This window comes from Phalangium opilio, unplaced genomic scaffold (assembly GCF_054372755.1).
Source record: "Phalangium opilio isolate 3A_F unplaced genomic scaffold, DU_Popi_V2 ptg000070l_1, whole genome shotgun sequence".
Taxonomy (NCBI): Eukaryota; Metazoa; Arthropoda; class Arachnida; order Opiliones; family Phalangiidae; genus Phalangium; species Phalangium opilio.
The window spans coordinates 6,442,106-6,462,972 of record NW_028324182.1 but is presented as its reverse complement, the minus strand read 5'-3'; the positions used below and the strand labels follow the sequence as shown (position 1 = coordinate 6,462,972).

At 38.0% G+C, this 20,867-nt stretch overlaps 4 protein-coding genes across 4 annotated transcripts; 2 read left to right on the top strand and 2 right to left on the bottom strand.

Annotated features, from left to right (window-relative positions):
• Positions 1–19: 19 nt before the first annotated feature.
• Positions 20–5,342, top strand: LOC149661307 (ras GTPase-activating-like protein IQGAP1). The gene is made up of 2 exons (XM_089842781.1): positions 20–200; positions 371–5,342. Exon 2 carries the CDS (start codon positions 375–377, stop codon positions 5,142–5,144), a length of 4,770 nt encoding a protein of 1,589 aa, XP_089698907.1. The 5' UTR covers positions 20–200; positions 371–374; the 3' UTR covers positions 5,145–5,342.
• LOC149661306 (uncharacterized) lies at positions 5,307–9,680 on the bottom strand. The gene is made up of 6 exons (XM_089842782.1): positions 9,431–9,680; positions 8,773–9,358; positions 7,859–7,942; positions 7,570–7,792; positions 7,293–7,496; positions 5,307–6,712 (listed from the first exon to the last, which is right to left on the bottom strand). Exons 1-6 carry the CDS (start codon positions 9,570–9,572, stop codon positions 5,396–5,398), a joined length of 2,556 nt encoding a protein of 851 aa, XP_089698908.1. The 5' UTR covers positions 9,573–9,680; the 3' UTR covers positions 5,307–5,395.
• A 1,183-nt stretch (positions 9,681–10,863) lies between these two features.
• LOC149661305 (lysosomal protective protein-like) lies at positions 10,864–13,033 on the bottom strand. The gene is made up of 7 exons (XM_089842780.1): positions 12,826–13,033; positions 12,516–12,689; positions 12,276–12,438; positions 11,870–12,207; positions 11,551–11,812; positions 11,364–11,488; positions 10,864–11,299 (listed from the first exon to the last, which is right to left on the bottom strand). The coding sequence occupies exons 2-7, from the start codon at positions 12,680–12,682 to the stop codon at positions 10,963–10,965; spliced, it is 1,392 nt and encodes a 463-aa protein (XP_089698906.1). The 5' UTR covers positions 12,683–12,689; positions 12,826–13,033; the 3' UTR covers positions 10,864–10,962.
• A 3,384-nt stretch (positions 13,034–16,417) lies between these two features.
• Positions 16,418–17,952, top strand: LOC149661304 (uncharacterized). The gene is made up of 2 exons (XM_089843859.1): positions 16,418–16,910; positions 16,973–17,952. Exons 1-2 carry the CDS (start codon positions 16,454–16,456, stop codon positions 17,488–17,490), a joined length of 975 nt encoding a protein of 324 aa, XP_089699985.1. The 5' UTR covers positions 16,418–16,453; the 3' UTR covers positions 17,491–17,952.
• Positions 17,953–20,867: the final 2,915 nt, after the last annotated feature.

Genomic DNA, 20,867 nt, shown 5'->3' with positions numbered 1-20,867 from the left:
CGCCGACACTAAAGTTGTTTTGGAGGGAAACAGTTGGGCGTGTTAGAAACTGGTTACTTGATTCAAAAAACGTCTCTGTCTTATCTTTTCTTACAACGTCATTTTAAGAAAGTGTTTGTACAAAACAGTCGAATTTTATGGTGAACGTTTTTAATTCATCTTACAATTAATCTGCTTTGATTAAACGTCAAAAATATAAGGTAAATATTTAAATATTCGATTTTTTTTAAGTTTAAGCCGAGGCTTAGTGTATTCTATGTATAAAATATGCGGCAAATTTGAATTTGTGTTCCGGGTTTTGCGGCTTTTGTGTTCAAACCTATTTAAATATAACAATGCCAAGTGTTAAAATTAACTCTTAAATTAACAGAACAATGGCTAATTTGGATAACGCGCGTATTTCTGCGGAACAAATGGATGAAATCCGTCAGGAAAACATAGCTTACGAATATTTATGCCATCTAGAAGAAGCAAAAAAATGGATAGAGGTTTGCATACAAGAAGAGTTACCTCCTACAACTGAGTTAGAGGAAAATCTACGTAATGGCGTATTCCTAGCCAAGATTGGACATTTCATAAACCCAAATGTAGTTCCAATGTCTAAAATCTATGACCCAGACCAGAGCATCTACCTCAAGAAAGGTCTACAGTTTCGACATACTGATAACATAAACTATTGGTTTAAAGCCATGGAATCTGCGCGAATACCTAAATATGTTTACCCCGATACCTTTGATGTATATGACAAACGTAACATGCCAAAGGTCATTTTCTGTATCCACGAACTTAGTTTAAATCTGTATAATAGTGGAAAAGCTCCGAGAATTCAAGATTTGTTGGGAAAAGCCATTTTTACCAGTGAAGAAATCAACGCTATGCAAATGGAACTCGATAAATCTGGAATTCAAATGCCATCTTTCGCTAAAATTGGACAAGATCCTGACAGTTCAGTGTGGGACATTGTGATTGCTATCAATAAAGCTTTGGATTGTGATAATCCAGATATCATGAAACACCTAATGAATTCCAAGTCAAGACTTTACGGAGTGATTCCGGAAAACAAGCAGAGATATCTAGACGAGTTAACCTTCGCCCGACGCGTCAAGTTTAATAACACAGTCAATAACGAGTTGGAATCTTCATTATGCTCACTTTCCGGGGAAGCTTTGAATCTTTTGGATGTCGCGGAGATCCAAGAATGCATTTTGAAAGCGAATGAGGCAGCCATCATCAATGAATTGGAGAAAGCAATAAAGAAACGTAGTTCCAAAATGGTTGTCAAGTGTTTAAACCACCCTCATCTGAATATTGAAGCAGTGCCAAACTATGGAGCTTTTTACTTGGAAAATCTTTCTAAGGAGGTTCAACTATCCAGAGAAACAATTCAAACCGTGGTAGAAATAACTAATGAGGATGCCAAAGAGAAACAAGACCTGGTGGATCAAATCAACAAAGCCATATCCAAAGGGGATGCCAATACGACGATAAAATCCATTGAGAATTTGATTGAGGAAAAAATTAATGATGCGAATAACCCCGTGATGGCCAAATTCTATCTTCAGGAACTCTCCGCCATTAGAAGTTACAGCAAAACCGATTTAATCTACGAAGAAATAACTGGAGGTGTCACAGCTTTGAAAGCGATATGGAGCATAAACTTAGCTATTCAAGACGCCAATACAAACCAAGATGAACTTTTAAGAACCCTAACCAACCACGACGCGTTACTGAAAGATGTTAAACCGCAACTGCGTCACATTTACGCGTCCAAGTTCCCTGAGATGTTAATGGAGAAAAAGACCAAGGGCAGACAACCCTTTTTCACTCACACCGAGATTCAAGAAGTCCTGGATGAGATATGGATGAAATTCGAACGAAATATCCAACGAAGTAAAGCTGTTGATGCTATTAACTTGGCGATACGTTCAAAAGACTGCAAAGCTTTGATGGACTCTCTTATGAATCGGGATGCTGGAATTCTTTGCGTCCATCGTGCCAATTTGCCCATTTATATGAGAGTACTGCGACACTACTTAAAAGACAACCTCACTAACGACGCGGACGCGAAGCTAACCCTGGACGAAGTTCAAACAAGATTGAATGAAGCTAACAAGAAGGCTGAAGACGCGTCTAAAATCTGCTACTCCTTGTCCATGATCAACGGAGAAGTTGAAGGAATTAACACCGCGCAATTACTTCTCGAACTTCAAAACCCGTTACTTGGTATGGATGGCGAAATTTACACTAAACTGGGGAAAGATTACCACAAAGCCTTGAAGAAATTTAAACAAGTTAAAGCCAATAACTACGCTGCTGAGGATAAAGAAAATGGATCCTGGATTTACTGCTATGTGGATGGCCAACACAAATACTACCAGAACCTTCGAACCCACGAAACCAGTTGGACTCCGCCAGAAAATTTTACACACAGTATCCTCTTGACCCAACAAGATATTGATCAAATTATCCAGAAGGTGAATGCCAACTACTTGGAGAGTGTTCAACTCGAAAGGGAAAAGTTAGTCACCCTAATTCAAGCTTATTCCCGAGGATACTTGTTGAGGAAAGCCATGGCCGAGCGAGAGTACCACCTCGAACAGATGGAGGACCAAGTGGTCTTAATTCAACGATGGTGGAGGTCGTGTTTGGAGGTTAAACGCGCGAAAAAATATGTCGATTTGGTCCGTAAAGTCGGCGGCATTCAAACAGCGGCCATCAAAATTCAGTCTTACTTCCGAATGTATCAGGCGAAGAAAATTTACGACGAAAAGAAACAAGTTTCCGACGTTTACGCCCAAAGAAATAATGCCATACAAGAACTGATGACCAAAGACCCTTTGCACTACGTCGGGCTATATCTTCATCTACTTAAAGTCAACGATATTGATTACGAAGAAGAGATTGAACTACACAAAATTCGATCACAAGTGGTTAAACGAATCAGAAGTAACCGTGAATTGGAACAAAAAGTCAACGATATGGACCTGAAAATAGCCTTATTGATCAAGAATCAACTCAGCGCTCAAGAACTACTTTTGCATGGGAATAAGCTATCAAGAATCGATTCAAACCGTAGACAAACTATGGATCCGGGAGATTTTAAAGCGTTACACGCCTTGAATAAAGAAAGTCGATTTCTATTGGAAGGTTATCAAAATCTTTTCTACACTTTACAAACTGATCCGAGATACTTGGCCAGATTAATCTACTCAATGTCTCCAGGAAGATCAGCGAAGTTTATCGACTCTGTTATCTACACTTTGTATAACTACGGATCAACCCCGCGAGAGGAATGTCTATTGCTACAACTTTTTAAGCACGCCCTGGAACAAGAGGTCATGATGAAAGTAGAAAGAGTCGAGGACATCTGCAAAGGGACACCATTAGTCTTCAAAATGATTGTGGACTTCAACAAAACCGGATGCGGACATAGTTGTTTGAGGGAACTACTCGAACCCTTGGTTGAAAATATACTCGAAGACGAATCCCTACATTTAAGTACCGACCCAGTAGAAGTCTACAAACGCTGGGTTAATGAACAAGAAACGTCTTCCGGAGTCATGAGCCAATTACCATACGACTTACCGGCTGATGAGGCTGAGAAAATACCGGAAGTAGCTTCCAGAATCGCCTACTCGGTTAAGTTAATCGAAGACAAGACGGAAATGTTTATGGATCGCATCTTGCATTCGGTTGAACTCTTGCCTTATGGAATACGATACACCTCCAAAGTTTTGTTCGATTTACTGAAGAGAAAGTTTCCAGATGAGGATTTGAAGAAGGTTATGAAAGCAGTGGGCAATTTGCTCTATTATCGGTATATGATAGCCGCTATTCCAGCCGCAGATACCTTTGGAGTTGTCACTCTACAACCTGGCAACGCTATCAACTCGATTCAAAGAAAAAACTTGGGTGCTATTGCCAAAGTACTACAACACGCTGCTGCCTTCCAACTATTTGACGAAAGGAATAAACTATCCAGTTTAAATGGATATCTGGAAAAGTGCCATAATAAGTGCCTTAAATTTCTGAAGGTGGCCTGCAATGTCGAAGACCCGGAAGTCATCTTCTGTATGGACAATTACTCCGAAGCTACTTTGCTCGCCCCACCACAAGTTAACCTCTCATTACAAGAAATCGTCTCGACACATCAACTCCTCCTCGAAAACCGCCAACAAGTAGCTCCTGAAGAAGGTGACAAGTTACACCAACTCTTAAATGAACTCGGCACTCCGATTACTTTGGAAACCAACGAAGATAAAAACTCCGCCAATACGATCTGTCTCTCGTTAACCAACAAGTTTTTCGAAGCGGAAGAAGCTAGTCCATTTGACCAGTTATTTTTGACCACGAAACAGATGGTGATTCAGTTTCTACAATGCCAAACTATTGGAAGAACCTTTGATGAGATGTTGAGGACCGCTCCAACTGTACAAGACGAAGAGAAATACTCTGAACATCGTGGAAACATTCGATGCCAAAGTGTTAAAGAACTTTTGGGACGATATTCGAACTTGAATGAACTTCGGCTACAAATAATTCGGAATTTACGCAAACTTGAAGACAGAGAATATGTAACTAGGGGTAATGATTACCGGGATATAATCGAAGGTATTGCTAAGATGATTGCGAACCGAAGAATGTACCGGGAACGCAGAAAAGACGAAATCTTCAACCTAAGACAAACGCTGGACCAACTAAACAACAAATCGACTTATTACCATGAAACTTTGGATTACTACAACACCTACGTCAATAACTGTCTCGAAAGGATGGCGCCTAAAAGCAAAAGGTCGTCGAGAAATTCAATCTTAGGAGGACACAACCAAAACCAATTTGAGAAACCCATTACAGTCAAGTATTCAGCTACAAAACTACACGAAAAGGGGGTACTATTGGAGATTGCCGGTTTAGATACGTCACAACTTAAACACGTGTCTTTTGTAATTACGGCGTCAAAGAAAACTGGGGTTTATATAGTTAAGGCTACATTTATGGGGGCAGCTGTTGAAACTGTAGATTTGGATATTCAAACACTTTTGCAACAGCAGTATGAAGGGGTGACCGTTTTAGAAATGTTTGGTAAAGCTAAAATCAATATTAATCTTCTATTGCATTTGTTAAATAAGAAATTTGTTAACTAATTACTTTAGCTTTGATTGAAAAATAATTAAGTTTTTAAATACTAAATTCCATAAATTTTCTTCCAATTGTGAATACTATTATAAAAATAAGATGTAAATTATTGAAATAGTTTTATACCGCCATATTAATAATAATACTATACTAAATTGCGACTTGTAAGCTTTTCTTATTAAAATTTGGACTTTATTTGCATTTTATTTAATGATCATTTTCTCTACATTCATATTTCTTGTCAAATTCCTTGGATCAATCAATAGCAATCAATGATTTGTGATTCTGAATCGCTTTCTTCTTGATTATGCGTCACTGCAGCTAAAATATCATCTAATATATGATCCATATCACCAAAGTATAAATCCGTGGACTTTTCCGCCTCTATTATAATAGCATCGTAATCCGTATTGAGTAGTTCATTAAGGGCAACACTCCAATCTTCGTTTATTTCAAGACTGGGCTTAATTTCTTTTTTGTCTTTATCATGATTAATGAGAAATTTAATTTTATCCCTCATTTCTTGATCTAAAACGCTTTCTACAACTTCCAAATCAATTTTAGGCATATCTAGTTGAATTTCCTGTTTCTTTAACGAACTTTCCCCCATCTTATTACATTTTTCATCATTAATTTGGGGTAAATTAATTCCGCGTTGCTTTAATTCAACTAAGAAAGATTTTGCGAAGATTGCGGCTTTTAGTTTAACTGGTCTATCGCAATCTTTTAAAAGTTTTAATAAAACTTGAAAAATTCCATATTCTTGTATTCCATTTAGAAGACATTTGTCTACACGTTGATCTTCGCTCAAATATTTGTCTACACGTTGATCTTTGCTCAAATATTTGTCTACACGTTGATCTTTGCTCAAATATTTGTCTACACGTTGATCTTTGCTCAAATATTTGTCTACACGTTGATCTTTGCTCAAATATTTGTCTACACGTTGATCTTTGCTCAAATATTTGTCTACACATTGATCTTTGCTCAAATATTCTTCTACAATGTCTAAAACTTCAAGTTTCACTTCCCAGTCTAAGGACAACATTGCTGCAGTGTAAATTCCTTCCCAAACCATTTCGTAACAAAGAAACTCGCTTTTAAGTAACTTCCCGATTGTTTTAACGGCTGCTCTTTGAACAAATGCTTCCGGATCATTAGTTAAAAGGTGGGTTAAGCTTTTGGATACTTTTTCAACACTGGATTCTCTCTTTCCTTCTAAACTACGCCAACAATCAGGATCATTACAAAGATAAACTAAAATGGAGAGACTAGTAGCTCGAATATAGCTTTCAACCTCATCTTCCAATATTAAATCCCAAATTAATAAATGAAAATCGTATTCGAGTATCCATTTTGAAAGATTATCATCTTCTTTAAAATACTGTGTAGCTTTGCTAATTATTTCCAGAGAACTATCGCGAATTTCCCATTGAATGTCTAATGTTCTTGCCGTTAATATTTTGCCTAATTTAGACCAAAAATCTGCACCAAATTTGGTAAATGAATTTTCCAGGTGTTGCTTGTATTTCAGTTCAAACATGACTGATATTATTGTTGAACAGCTGTGATATAACTAAATTTAAATTTTTAATTAGTGTTAAACAGAGGGTGAAGAAGAAAATCAAGTGATTTTTTTTATCGATTCTTCTACTAATTATAAGACCAGTCTGCATAGTGAAACATTCAGGAAACATCCCTCTCCGAATGATTTTAAAATTCAAATTAGGTTCAGATTTTAAGGATAATTCTAAACAAGGACCTCCGACCAATCGCGTAACGCCCTGCCTTTATGTTAACAAAATTCTCGTGGCACGTTCCACGTTGAATGAAATTTATCACGAGATTTGATAAAATTCGCGCGCGACGTGACAATTGTGGCGCGAGACATGGAGCGTGCCACGAGAAATTTGTTAATAAAAAGGCAGGGCGTTACGCGATTGGTCGGAGGGGCTTGTTTAAAATTATCCTTACTTAAAATCTGAACCTAATTTGAATTTTAAAATCATTCGGAGTTGGTATTTCCTGGTGTAAATGTTTCACTATGCAGGCTGGTCTTGTAATTAGTAGAAGAATTGATAAAAAATCACTTGATTTTCTACTTCACCCTCCCTTTAAAGGCTATTTAATTTCTTTCATTACAAATTAATAATTACCGATGAATTCACTGAAGAATTTTCAAGCAATTTCAACAACAAATTGACGACTTTCTCATCTTCAAGCTGAAATTCAGTCTCTTTCACAAGATGCGATATTACATTAATTGCCGAACTAAGTAATTTGTGGTCTCTTAATTCGCTCCAGTTGCTCGTAATATTAAAAATCAAGTTAAGTGTCAGGTCTAATAACGTCAATTTTGTCTAAAAATTATTACACATTTAATTTTTTGACATTATTACTTATTATTAGACATTTCATTTGTAATTGTCTTACTTCATTAGCAATTTTAGGCACTAATTTTGACAAGCAACTCAGACTTTTAATCAAAATATTCCTAAAGAGCGCTTTATCAACCATTTTAATTGAAAGTAACTCTTCTAGTTTTGACAAGTTTGGTTTATCTGAATTGTTTATCATGATGCGAAGTTTCATGGGTGAAATTAAAGTGTTTATGTTGGTTTCAGTCAACAGAGAATCATTTTTGTCATTTATTTGTCTAAATTTAAAGAGAAAATCATTTTTGAGGATTGAAATATCTTTAAAAATACAGATTTGTCTTTACTTCGCAATAATAAAGTATGAAAAAGATATGATTTCCAGAAAATTTTCATTTGTAACCAGTTTCTTTTGGATACTTTCTTCCATTCTGAAGTTACGGATACGTTAATATTGATAAAAAGGCAAAAACTAAGCACCTATTTAAACAGGGTTCATACAACTTTTGGAAAACAAATTTCCCTGAGATTTCCATTCCAGGTTTTTTCCCACATACTTCCCTGAATTTTCCAGGTTTTTCCCCTATATGGAGCATCCTATGGTGCAAATGTTAACGAAGGAGGGGGGGGGCAAATAGGACTATAACATACTCAAAGGACATCCCCGTATCTCTAATATAACCAGAGTTATGAGCCTCCAAAGTATAGTGTAATGTTAATCCTATGGAGGGTTGTTTGTTTACGTTTTGCTTAATTACTCGGCCCCTGTTTGTCGTAGCCGTACGTTTCTAGTATGGTTAGATGGGGGACAAATTGAACTATAACATACTCAAAGGACATCTCTGTATCTCTAATATAACCAGAGTTACGAGCCTCCAAAGTATAGTGTAATGTTAATCCTATGGAGGGTTGTTTGTTTACGTTTTGATTAATTACTCGGCCCCTGTTTGTCGTAGCCCTAAGTTTTTAGTATGGTCAGATGGGGGACAAATTGGACTATAACATACTCAAAGGACATCCCCGTATCTCTAATATAACCAGAGTTATGAGCCTCCAAAGTATAGTGTAATCTTAATCCTATGGAGGGGATGTTCACGAACATTTTGCTTAATTACTCGTCCCCTGATTGACGCAAATTTACCTGATTTCCCTGAATTTTACTAAAAATTCTAAATTTCCCTGTAGTTTTTGTCATCTATTTATTTCCCTGATTTTTCCCGGTTTTCCAGGTTTGTATGAGCCCTGTTAAAGTTATACTCACTCTGCAGATCCAGCAGCAATAATTGCGAGAGTTTTACAAATTATTTCAGTTCTCTTATTGGAATACAGAGCCAAAAGTAATGGCTCAATAAGGTCTAACTTTTCATTCCATAGCGTTACTTGCTGAGATGTTTCAGATTCTAACGCTTCGTACAAACAATTGACACATCCCTCACGATAATCACTGTTCTTCAGACCATTTAGAAGCTCTAAAACTATCCACTCCTTCTCGTCTACCCTTTTCACACACTTAATCAAGAATGTTTCTACACTTCTTCGAACAAAAAGGCTTTCATCATTCAAACAACTCAGTGCTACATGTATTAATTTTGTAGTTTCAGTTTCATTATGTGAACCCGAGTTTCGGATATCACAAAATACAGTGAGATATCTCCAGAAAGAGTCTCTAACCACAGCTTCGTATGATTTAATAGTTGATACCTCAATTAAGTCTAATACTTTAAGGGTAATGTTTTTAGGGAGCAAAATTGCGCTAAGCTGTAAGGCAAATGCTAGAGCTTGCGGATTTCTTTTAAAACTGGATAACTGCTCTATTTTTTCTTGAATTTTGGACGAATTGAATACGTCTTAAACCAAAAATAGCAAAAACAACTTTACCACGTGCGCGAACCAATTTCAAAAAAACAAGCAAAGCTTACCAAAATTTATGGCTTCTAAGCCTTGGTCTTGTATGATGGTGAGAAATTTTTGTATCAAAGTATCGTCTATATCATCCTTGATTTTCCAAGAAAGAATAAGTTCAATAACTAACGTTAACTTTTCTTCATTCGTGTACTTCATTTTATTTTTATTAACGTCAATTTAATTATCAAATACGCGATGGAATGGAACACTTAAATCACGAAGACTGCCGGCTATGTGACTATCGTCGTCTGCTTAGAGCAATCATAGGCAGAGGGGGTCGACAACTCGACACTATAGAGTGCTGTCAGTTGTGACGTCAGATCCAAGGTTAAACATCACGAGTCTACCTTTAGCAATGGGCGGCCATGACAGTTACCGTTTTTTCTTTATGGGAAAACAGCATGGGTGACGTCACACCGGCGCTTCTGACAGCACTCTATTCTGGGATAAAGGGGAGGCTTCTCATAATACACGGCGCGAGCAAGTTTCAACGAAGTGTACTTTTATGGCGAATTACACTAGGTCCTCCCGGAGCGCTCCCATGGAGCAATAAAAATAAGAGACCCTAATTACGGAAAAACAGTCTTTAACGATCCGGCAACTACTCCTCCCATGTTTATTGCTCCATGGGAGCGCTCCGGGAGGACCCAGTGGAATTCGCCATTTGTTTTTATGTCTATAGAGTGCTGTCAGTTGTGACGTCAGATCCAAGGTTAAACGTCACGAGTCTGCCTTTAGCAATGGGCGGCCATGACAGTTACCGTTTTTTCTTTATGGGAAAACAGCATGGGTGACGTCACACCGGCGCTTCTGACAGCACTCTATATATTAGAGCTATTTCACCTTAGTGTGACGTCACCCATCTATTTGCCGATAGAACCAAAGCGGTACCAAACATTGCCGCCGACTGCCAAAGCTAAGCCCGTGACGTTTTACCTAGGCACTGACGTCACAACTGAGATAGCTCTATTTTGGTAGTACGAGTTAGGCTGCTTTAACAGTCAAAATGATTATTTTATACACGTACAGACATTTTTAGTTTACAGCTTAGACTTGTGTAGCGATTATCCCTGCTCCAAAGGGGGGAGAACTAACCTACGTTTGGCAGAGACCTATCTTTGCACATGGTGACGTCCAAAGCTGTGACAGAGTATATACAGAAAAGGCTATCGTCGGAGATAGGGAGTTGCCTATCCTATAGTGTGAAAACAAAATTCCTCACGCGCATTCTTTATCCATGGTCTGACCAAGAAAGATAGCTATCCTCCTTGGTTTGACATTGACATTTGACAAATATTTTGCGTTGGATATTTGAAAAAAAAAAAAGAATCTTGTCAAGTAAAGACTGTTCATAGCCTCGTTTTACTGAGAAGATATCACATTATGCAACCTTTCGGAAGTTTCGGAACTTCTCTAACTCACTTCTTAATGAAAAATATTCCTAAAAATCAGTCAATAATACAAAATTGTTTATTTTAATTATAAAAAGACATTAATTAGTGAAGTATTTTAGTTTTTACAATTCAACAACTAAAATATGGTTCCTTTATATGTGACCTTTCAAAAATTCGTCAATCATTTTGTATGCCTGTCCTGGTTTGTCTTGAGGGACCATATGTCCGGAACCTTTGATGGTTACTAAACTCAGGGACTGGAATTTCTTGTAATAACCAGCGACTTGTTGATTGTAATGCCATTCTTGGTAATTAGTCAAAACGGGCAAGTTTAGGCTTTCAACGAACCACTGATCTCCCAAAAAATTGCAAGCCATATCCACATCTCCGTTATAAATCATGGCCCTAACTTTACCGGAAGCTAGAAGCTTCTGGTAAACCGGTTTCAATGTTTGGTAGACAGTGATATAGTTCGAAGAAACAACGGTACTAAAAGAAAAAAGTTGATGTTGAAAATCTTGGCGCTTAAAGTTAATCGGTGTCTCCAGTGTACCTGCATTCTTCCCAAGCTTGTACATTGTCGGGAATATGCAAGGCCTTCCTTACTGATCTCTGGTTGAGCCAGTTGGAAACTTTACTGTCATCGACGCATGGTATTACTTCTTTATCAGTAATTAACTATAAAAACTTACACTTAAATAAATTCTGATATGTACGCGTGATGTGAAGTTATATCTTACTCTACGTTTCAGACCCAAACTATAAGGGATAATTTGGGAATCGAAGGCTTCTCTAGTATTCTTAACACCTTTCTTTACTCCATTTACGGAGCTGGTCGCGCAATCGGCGTACAAGTTGTACATGTTTATGTCCGGTGCTTGAACTAAGGCTTGCGCCGAACGTACCGCATCTTGGCATTTTTGGTTGGGCGCGTTGGAAAACTTACAACTATCTTTGGTTGGGGCGCCGTTACAACAGTACTTGACTAATTCGTTCCATACTCTAGAATGTGAGGGGAAATTTTGTAACAAGTCCTAAGATAAGTACTTGGGCACTTACTGTTCTCCGAATAGACCGTGATAGTATCCGAAGAATATTAAAGAGTTTCCGTTCAAGTTCCAGTCAGAAATACCATTTCCAACAGCGAAACCCTTGAAGTTAATGGGTTGGGTACCAGTCAAGACGCGTAGAGACAAAGTGGGAACGTAAACACCCCCGTAACTTTCCCCGGTGACGTAAAAATCGTTCTTTCGGAATTCGGGGAACTTGGCGAAGAAGCTCTTCAAAGCCAAGTAATTGTCGTCGGCAACTTGGTCATCATTGATGGTATAATTACCGGTCAAGTCGTACGAGAAACCCACACCCGCTGGCGCTTCCAAGTACAGGACATTCGCGATCTGAATATGGGTTGTTGTTAGATCAGTCATTAGGCCGACAGTTCCTAAACCTAGATTTAATAGCCTACCTTGTTCCATCGGAACGGGTTGATGTACAAGGTTTTCCCATCAGGATTGACGTGAATGGGGCCGTGTTCTCCCAAATGTCCGAAAAGCGAACTACAACCGGGTCCACCGTTCAACCATAATAACAAAGGGTCATTTTGGGGTGACCTTTCGCTCGTAACAAACCTTCAAAGTTTAAAAATTTCGTCAAATCACCATAGTGCTCTACCCTTGCCCTAATGAAATATGAATCTAAAAGTTACCAGTAATGCAGGAATTTTCCTTCCGAGGCGTTCAGATAACCAGAATATTGTTTAAAATAAATTTTATCCGATAATCCTGGTAGATTTTTGATTTCATCTTCGGCCGGAGCTGATAAAACGGCCCGCGACGAGAGGGCCAAAACGGCCGTCAAAAACAGCACAAACATTTTATACCTTCAAAGGTTTTAATAGAAATGAATTTTATATTTTCCTTCCTCTAAAATACCATCGGACCATAATATAGTTTGAAAACCGGTTTATTTACGTATATTGCCCAATATTACGTATTGGTATTTTGCGAAATTATTACCTTGAGTGGATCCGGACGAATCTTCTCGAGTCTCGGAGATCAGACGCAAAAATGAATAACCCAGATTTGAGCCCGAGGGCTTTGTCTACGTAATTTGGCTTCAAGTAAAAAATAGACTACTTCAAATCGATAAATCGTTGTTAAGGGGAGATATAAAACGATAGTAGTCAGTGTTACTCTTCACTACGACAAGAGAGATACAATGATCTTCGGAGCTTTGATAGAAGTGACTTCAAACTAAAAACCAGTGATCAATAATCACATGATATGTTGATAAATCAGAGCAAATACAGTAGAGTTTATCTCAACTCTTATTCGTAATTACATGATGAAGCATATTTGGTTTAGTTATGAACCAATTGTTAGATAACTTATCGAAAATATTATTTCATATTTTAGTATCATTTCTTGGTTTATTTCTATAGTTGACGAGACTTTTGACATTTAATAAATAGTCTTCTAGAGCACATTACTCAAGTAAATAAATAATTCGTTTAAATTGATCCAACAGCTTGAAAACATTTCTTCATAAACTGAAAAATGCTTTTTGATATGAATAAAAGGTCCTCAGTTTGAATTGATTATGTTGTAAACAGACCAAAACTCCCAACTCGAGTAGCCGGAAATCTTGTAAAACTTAAAACCTAACCAAACAGAAATTGTAGTCAACCAGGGAACGTTTGCTAAGAGCAAACCATACAAGGAGTGGTCCTTTTTCTCCCCAAAAAACTATGCTATTTTTAAACCAACTTAAAATTTAACCTCCTTCCGTATACGGTTGTATTCGATCAAAGTTAGAACGAACTTGAACAGAAGTTTGTGACCGTGTCTTCTTGTACCAATATGGTTGGTATACTAACATAGTACACAAATTTATTATTTATGAGTACAACGGTAAACAGAAGCGTTCCCCCCAAAATAAGCAAAATATATTCCGAGGCTTTATCCAGGCAAATTGGTATTGATATTTCATCGTTTTGAACGAATCATTCACAATTTTATTACTATTGCGCAGATTCACGAATAAGGAAGGGACTTTGAATGAATATTTTCCCTTCCCTTTGGCACTTTAGCGTAGCGGGTGGACCCCCTTACTTGATAAAGATATCAACTATTGAAAACCCAAAAGTCAACGCGAGTCTAGAGTACAGCCAAAGGCATGTTGGACCCTTCTCAGTCTCTTCTACCAAAACCGTATTGAACTAAAAACTTTTTCCACCCACCATTGAGACGTTCAATCTTTCGGGAAGGGGGGGGGGTTCCCTCGTGTAGTCTCTGTTAGTTGACAAATGACCCCTCCCCTGTATTTAGACTAAACGGCTGGTCACGGACCAAAATACGGTCGGTCAATTGTGTCTCTTTGATTTTCCGCCTTTCATCCGCTCCGACCCATAATGGCTACTATCCCTAAACAAGCAGCTGTTAGCCGCTTTGCTAGCTTGGAGCTCGTCTACTGTCCAGCTTAGAATGCACTCACCAATAAAGAATAAAGCCAAAGAGTCAGATATACAAATCTGACAAATTATATTGATTGAGCGATATTTCGTTGTGCGCCCTTTTTAATAGAAATCTTAGAAATATTCGTGGACAGATCAGTTTTACTCTAGACTAAGAGAAGGGCGTTTCAACCATCTCTTAGTTGGCGTTACTGGTACTTACGTGTCTTGATTCTTGGTAGTTCCATATTTTGGGCGACTTAACAATAAATAATATCTGATAATATAAAATGAACAGCGATGGAATAGGGCTAGTATCCTCCCCCTCTCCTTTGCGAGGAAAGAGGAACTTTCTTTTGAAATTGTTATGAAAAGGTCATCTCCTCGAACCTATACGCCTGATGACGTCTACATATTCATATTGCTCCCTCTCCCGCGAATATCACACGAAAGATATGTATCGTCATTCATGGCCTCCCCTCTGGATCGAATTTCAGTAAAAGATCTTTTGCCAAAATAACCCATCATCGAAACCAATTCCTTTTAAAAAGTGCTTGTCGCAAAAAGTTTGCGAATATTTTGATTGAGATGAAATCATGTCAAAATAAAAAACTAAGATTGTTTCGCCAGTTTGAAGCTTAAACATTTTGCGATGTTTCAGTTTCACTGGATTTTTCTGGTGGGGTTTCTATATCTCACTAGCGACTAACCCTTTATACAGTTATGGTTTAATATTTTTCAAACTATAAGACCATCATAGCTTCAACGGCAATATTGCAGAATGGTAAGAGACAGGCAGACTCAAGAATGAACCCTACGCTTTGTGTATTTTTTACACTGAATCATTATGATTATCATAGTTCGATTGACAAGTGCAGGTAAATTTTCAGATATCTTGAAAAAAAAAACCTGAAATCAAACCAAGTTGCGAGACTTACCGTGTACAAGAAGTTTTTCCCATGTAATTCGAGTCTATTCCAGTTACGATTAAAGTTTGTATCCTGGTTTTATACTAAAAGCTTTACGTATAAGGATTTCATATTTATAATATAATATCCATATCGCATGAATTTTTTCCCTATTCAAGTCCGGATTAGCTATAACTGGGAGCTCCATTCGTTTTCCCCTCGTTTTATGTCTATTCTACTTTGGACTAAGAATCATAAGGATGGAATCCAGCCCTTAGGGCTAAGCCTATTTGAGAGAGAGAGAGAGAGTAGTATATAGATGGCCTTTTACATCGGGTATACATTGTCGGCTTACGATTCCATAGACGCGTTTGGTAATGCGGACCTTTTCTACAATGAACAAATAAATATAATAATGCGAACTCTCGATTCATTTTTACATTTTATGCCTTAGTTAGAACTTACTCGACATCCGCTGGGAGTCTTGGGAATGGGAGGCGCGAGCGACGTATTCAAATGGGTCCTGAAAAACGGGACACTGTACTTTTGACAGATAAAACGTACATTGGTATTTATACCCAAGTTTAAAAGGCTTCTAGAGTTAATTTCGTAGCGAACTAATTAGGCCTAAATAATATTAAAATTACACCCTTTACTTCCAAACAAATTCAATACGTCTATGACATGTATGGTCACGTGAGCGTAGTGGTTATGGGTTGCGATGTCAAAAGGGGTCTGGTAAGCAATCTACCGTTAAAAGTCGAGGGTATAATTCTGGCTCGGACCACCATAAAGATGAATCTACTAGAAGTAAACTATATAGCGTAGTGAAATAAAATAGCCTAAAGAATAAAACGTTACGAGGATGGGGGTTCGGAGGGTGAGCCCCTGACACTGGGACCCCTTACTCTATGAGCCGTAAGCACGCGTATAGCCGCTACTATGAAAGAGACAGTAGCCATACTGAGAGAGGCAAGTGGCCCTTCGATGGAGGTATTCTATTACCCCATTATAAAAATCATTTCGGGGTAACTATGAGGGGGATTTGATAAAACTGGTCGCCCACCTCGAGAGGCGCACCGTAAAATGTAAAGGGGAGAAGCCCCTGGCCCGTTAGCGCCAACCTACCAGGAAAGGACCACCTCCGTACTAACCAATCAAAAACTAGCAACGTCAATAGTGTCATCGAAAAGTTGTTTAGGTACCATTTAAAATATTCAAGTTGAAGTTATTTCGTTCAGAGTTTTGATGGGTGACGTTTCGTAATCTCTTAACGTCCCAGAAATGTCACGTTCATTTTACGTCGATTCTTTGCTAACTGCTTCGGGTTCAACACCAAATGTATGCAACGTACAACGAGATAATGCCGTTCAATTTACCCCTTGGACCATACCATTACCAACCTTCACAGATTCATTATCAACCCAAAATACTTCCCACCGAAGATTAACCGATTCGTATTTGGAAAATTGCCATTGGAACCAACCTTCGGCTTTCCAGTTATCACCGGGAATTGCGGAAGAGTTGAGAAGAAGGTCTAATACCATGATTGCGTTGACGAGAACAAATACTGGGAATAAGTTGTTTCACGATCCACTCAGACGGTTCCACCCCGTGGCTTATTTGGATAGAAGGTTCCCACCGGACAGAGCGCCATCGGCTTCTAATAAAGTAACAAATGTAATTAACAAGAAAGAATGTCAAAAGCTTAAAAGGGAATTGGAAAGCCCCAAAATTAAGGGTAAGTGTATCTTTTACGATCCAAAGTTATCCAGTTAAACTTACAACCTCGATTACTCACAGAGTCACCCATGAAACCTTCATCTTTAAAAAACAAGGAAGTAGTAGAAAAAGCCGACGATTCTGATTCGGAAACGAACAGCGTTAACGGAACCAAGCGAATCCGTACCGCCTTCACCAGTTCGCAATTACTCGAACTGGAACGCGAGTTCGCCGCCAATATGTACTTATCCCGTTTACGTCGCATCGAAATCGCCAATTACTTGGGCCTAAGTGAGAAACAAGTTAAAATATGGTTTCAAAATCGACGCGTCAAGTACAAGAAAGAGGTGTCGAATTCGAGTCATACCTTGGGTACATCATCGTGTCACTGTTTTCGACCTTGTCAATCTTGTTGTCACAGAAACAGTCAAAACATAACGCAAGGAACTGTTCCAATTGACAATGTCCAAGATCAAAAACAAAGTAACAATGTGGTTAAAGAAACGGAGATCAAAGAGCCAGAAAAAGTGGGGGAAGACCACTGCGCGAGTGATTCACGTGCAGAGTTCAAAAATGAACTCGATCTCATTGTGTCTTGACCGTAATGGTTCTAACATTCCTACAATGTCTGTGAGTGAGAAAATTTTGATTCAAAGTAGGCCTAATATCTCGCAAAAAAAGTGATCGCAAACTGTTAATACATGATTTGAGATGGAAACAAACTGTTTCGACCTACATTTAACCCCAAAACGGAAATAATCCGTCATAAACGTCGCATTTCTTCCCAGTTTAGGGAAGAAAACGTAGGTGGGTTATAAGAATCGAAAGTCCCTTGAAAGTGCCCACTTCCCCCTAAAGTCATTCAATAAGAAAATATTCGATAAACGGAAAACAGGCAAACAATAAGGGAAATGTAATTTAAAAGTTATTTTAAAACATAGCTAAGGTAAACATAAGGAGCCTAGATAACTATTTATTTTATATTCATTTATTAACGAAATGAAATTGTTCGTGTCGTCAATTGTAATATAATGAAATAATAAAATTATCCTTTTTTAATTTCGAAAGCAATTAAGTCAAGTTTGTTCATCTTTGAATTGACTCATTTCTCCCAGTAACTGGCGCGTCATTGAGATTGTAAAAATTATTTCAACGTAAAAAAGAAGATTGAAAGACCATTATTCTTGGGAGAGTTGATCAAATAAATTTTTACGTAATAACGTGTAATAAAATAAGATCCGGAGATCCGGTTAAATTCAATATTGTGAAACTAATATCACTGTATGTATATTCAGCTTTGCAAAAATCATCACTTAAACACGCATGTGGGTATTATCATAATTTAACTTTTTTCTATTTTCTTGAAATGGATTCAGAAATATTGCTTATTTCCCTCAAATTACAAAGCAGTTAAAGGTTAATCTCATGATAAATCATATAATTTAGTGTAGTTCTGACTGTATTACAAGTTCGCAATCGAACACTGTCGATTATGCAATATTTTAAAAGAGAAATCGAAAGTATACTTCCAACCTTAGTCCGGTTTCAGATTTAGAATAAACCAGGGGAAAGGGTAGATCCATAATAAACCCAGATAGACAAATTACGAGCAACGTACCTTGGAACGTATTTGTGACTCCAGATTGAAAATTGCGTATTACCCTAAAAAACAGGGTTGATCCTAAGCCGCTAACCCCCCCTTAAAGGTCCTCGTTGAAAATTCTAGGGACGATAATCAACCGCGAAGTGATCCATCTTCGATTTCGCGGCCGACAGAGTTGAATTTTTCGGGGAATGGGACCCAAGAACGACCGTTCTAGATTTCAGGGTCCCCTATTAGATTAGAACGTGTTATAATAATGGGGACTAATTCGAACTCTCCGTGTTCGTCTATCCGGAAGATTCGAGAGCATTTTTACGCCTCATCCACTCTGGCAAAGAAAATATCCTATATTCAATTTCATCGAATTGAAAAGATTCAAAAGCTACGGACCTTAAAAAACGAACGTTATATAATTTGGTTGGCCTAACACTACCTCTCATTGAAGAGGAAATAAAAAAATGCAACGTTCTCACTTTTTAACACCGATTTAAAATCGTTTTGATTAATGATTCCGATTTCTTTTTCTGTGTATACGAAAATCTCAGGAAGGGTTTTAATTTTTTTTTTTTTTTTTTTTTTAACTTTTATCCCTAAAATATTTTGGTGTCTATTGAAGGTTATTTCGAGCCTTTTACTGACTTCTGAAGTTTTGAGGATATAAAAATAATCCATTCATCCATCCGTTAGCAGCTAACCATCAAATACGTGTCGTGGTTATCTCATTGTCACCTTGTCAAAGGGTCTTAGCTCGGTTTAGAGTTTGATTGACATTTATTGTGTTTTCTCTGGAAGTTTCTGTTCGTAACCCACATTGCGTTTCGGATTATCTCTTGATCCACTGTTAGGAGTTAAGAAAATGTTTGTATGAACGATAACGGTACAGTTAATAAACCTTAACCATATGTTTTTCCCTTTAAGGATGATTCTCGCTTGACAGTCAGCGGCATACAGGCTGTACGTTTTCAACATTTCAAATTTCTTTTTACCCAGGGACCAAGTCACAAAAAAGTAATAGGTTTAGGCAGGGATAGATTTAATTTTAGAAGTAGGAATGGAGAACTGTTAGTATTTACTTCAGTTATTCCGACTCATAGCCCAGTATAGAGCCCCTCCTCCAACACGCAACGAAAAGTTTAAATTATCTTATTGGCTGCTCACTTAAACTACGTTTTGATGACGTTGCTGACGGGGACGGCGAAAAATACGTAATTCCTTTTTACCTCTGTCGCTATGACCCGCCTCTTCTTTCATTCCCCTCCGTCCCATGGAAGGGGGTCCGGGACTATAACGCGCGCCCACATTACTCCGTTCTCCATTCCCACTTCTAAAATTAAATCTATCTCTGGTTTAGGTATATGGAGTAAAATATTTTTTGGAATCAAGCTGAACGTTAGACTCGTCCAGTACAAACGGTTTACGCAACACATTCCCATCAATTAGAGGCAATTCGTTCCACGTTGGCGTACGAGTTGGTGTCCTCGCACGTGTGTGTCTCCTACGTGTAAAACTGTAAACCATTTTACGCTACATCGCTAACTAACAAGCTTAAACGATATAATAGAAGACGAATTAGACAACGCTCCGTTAGTTTTGATTATTAATAACCAGATATTTCTTCATAAGGGGCCCCGCGTGCACATCGGGGATTAACCCTGCATGCTCGAAACGGACCAATCATTCAATTGGCAATTCGAGAGACAGAGAAATGAGAGTCCCAAAATAGGGGGTCTTCCTAACGGGTCATAGTTCATCCCGGTGTTTAATAACATTATGGCAACTGAAGCTTTATGAATGACCTTTTATTTCGGCTTGATGTAACATTCGATGACATGGAAAATGTGTAAGAGCGGGCGCGTCCCATTGTATCCTAAATTTTGCCCGACCAAAAAAAGGGGGCAGGAAGACAGGCCCAATAGTCAATACCAACTAAGCTTATATTGAATTTCATAAGGTTAAATTGCTCTAATAGTTAGATAGAGGGTAGGTCAGTGTTCGCTGCAAATTTAGGGTGATACGGATTCAAACGGGGCCCTTTTCCCAGTCTATTTTGTCAAAAGGAAGCCGAAGAATTAGTTTCAAGGCGCATAAGAAGACGGGGGAAATGATTATTATAAAAAAACTCGTGCGTGTTGTGTTCGCCTTAGTCCCCTATCTCCATGTTAAATAGAGATGAGCCGACTTAAGCCTGGCAATATAATGAATATATTAATATTCTCACGTTTATATTGAACGCGATAAGCATTAAAATATCTTGCCTGGTTTGGTAAATGTAGGAAATAATAATTAAACAATTAAATAAATTGATTAAAGATTTGTTCAGTCGTTTATCTAAAAATTTAAACCTTGCATTTTAAATAGCATTACGGGAGGGTA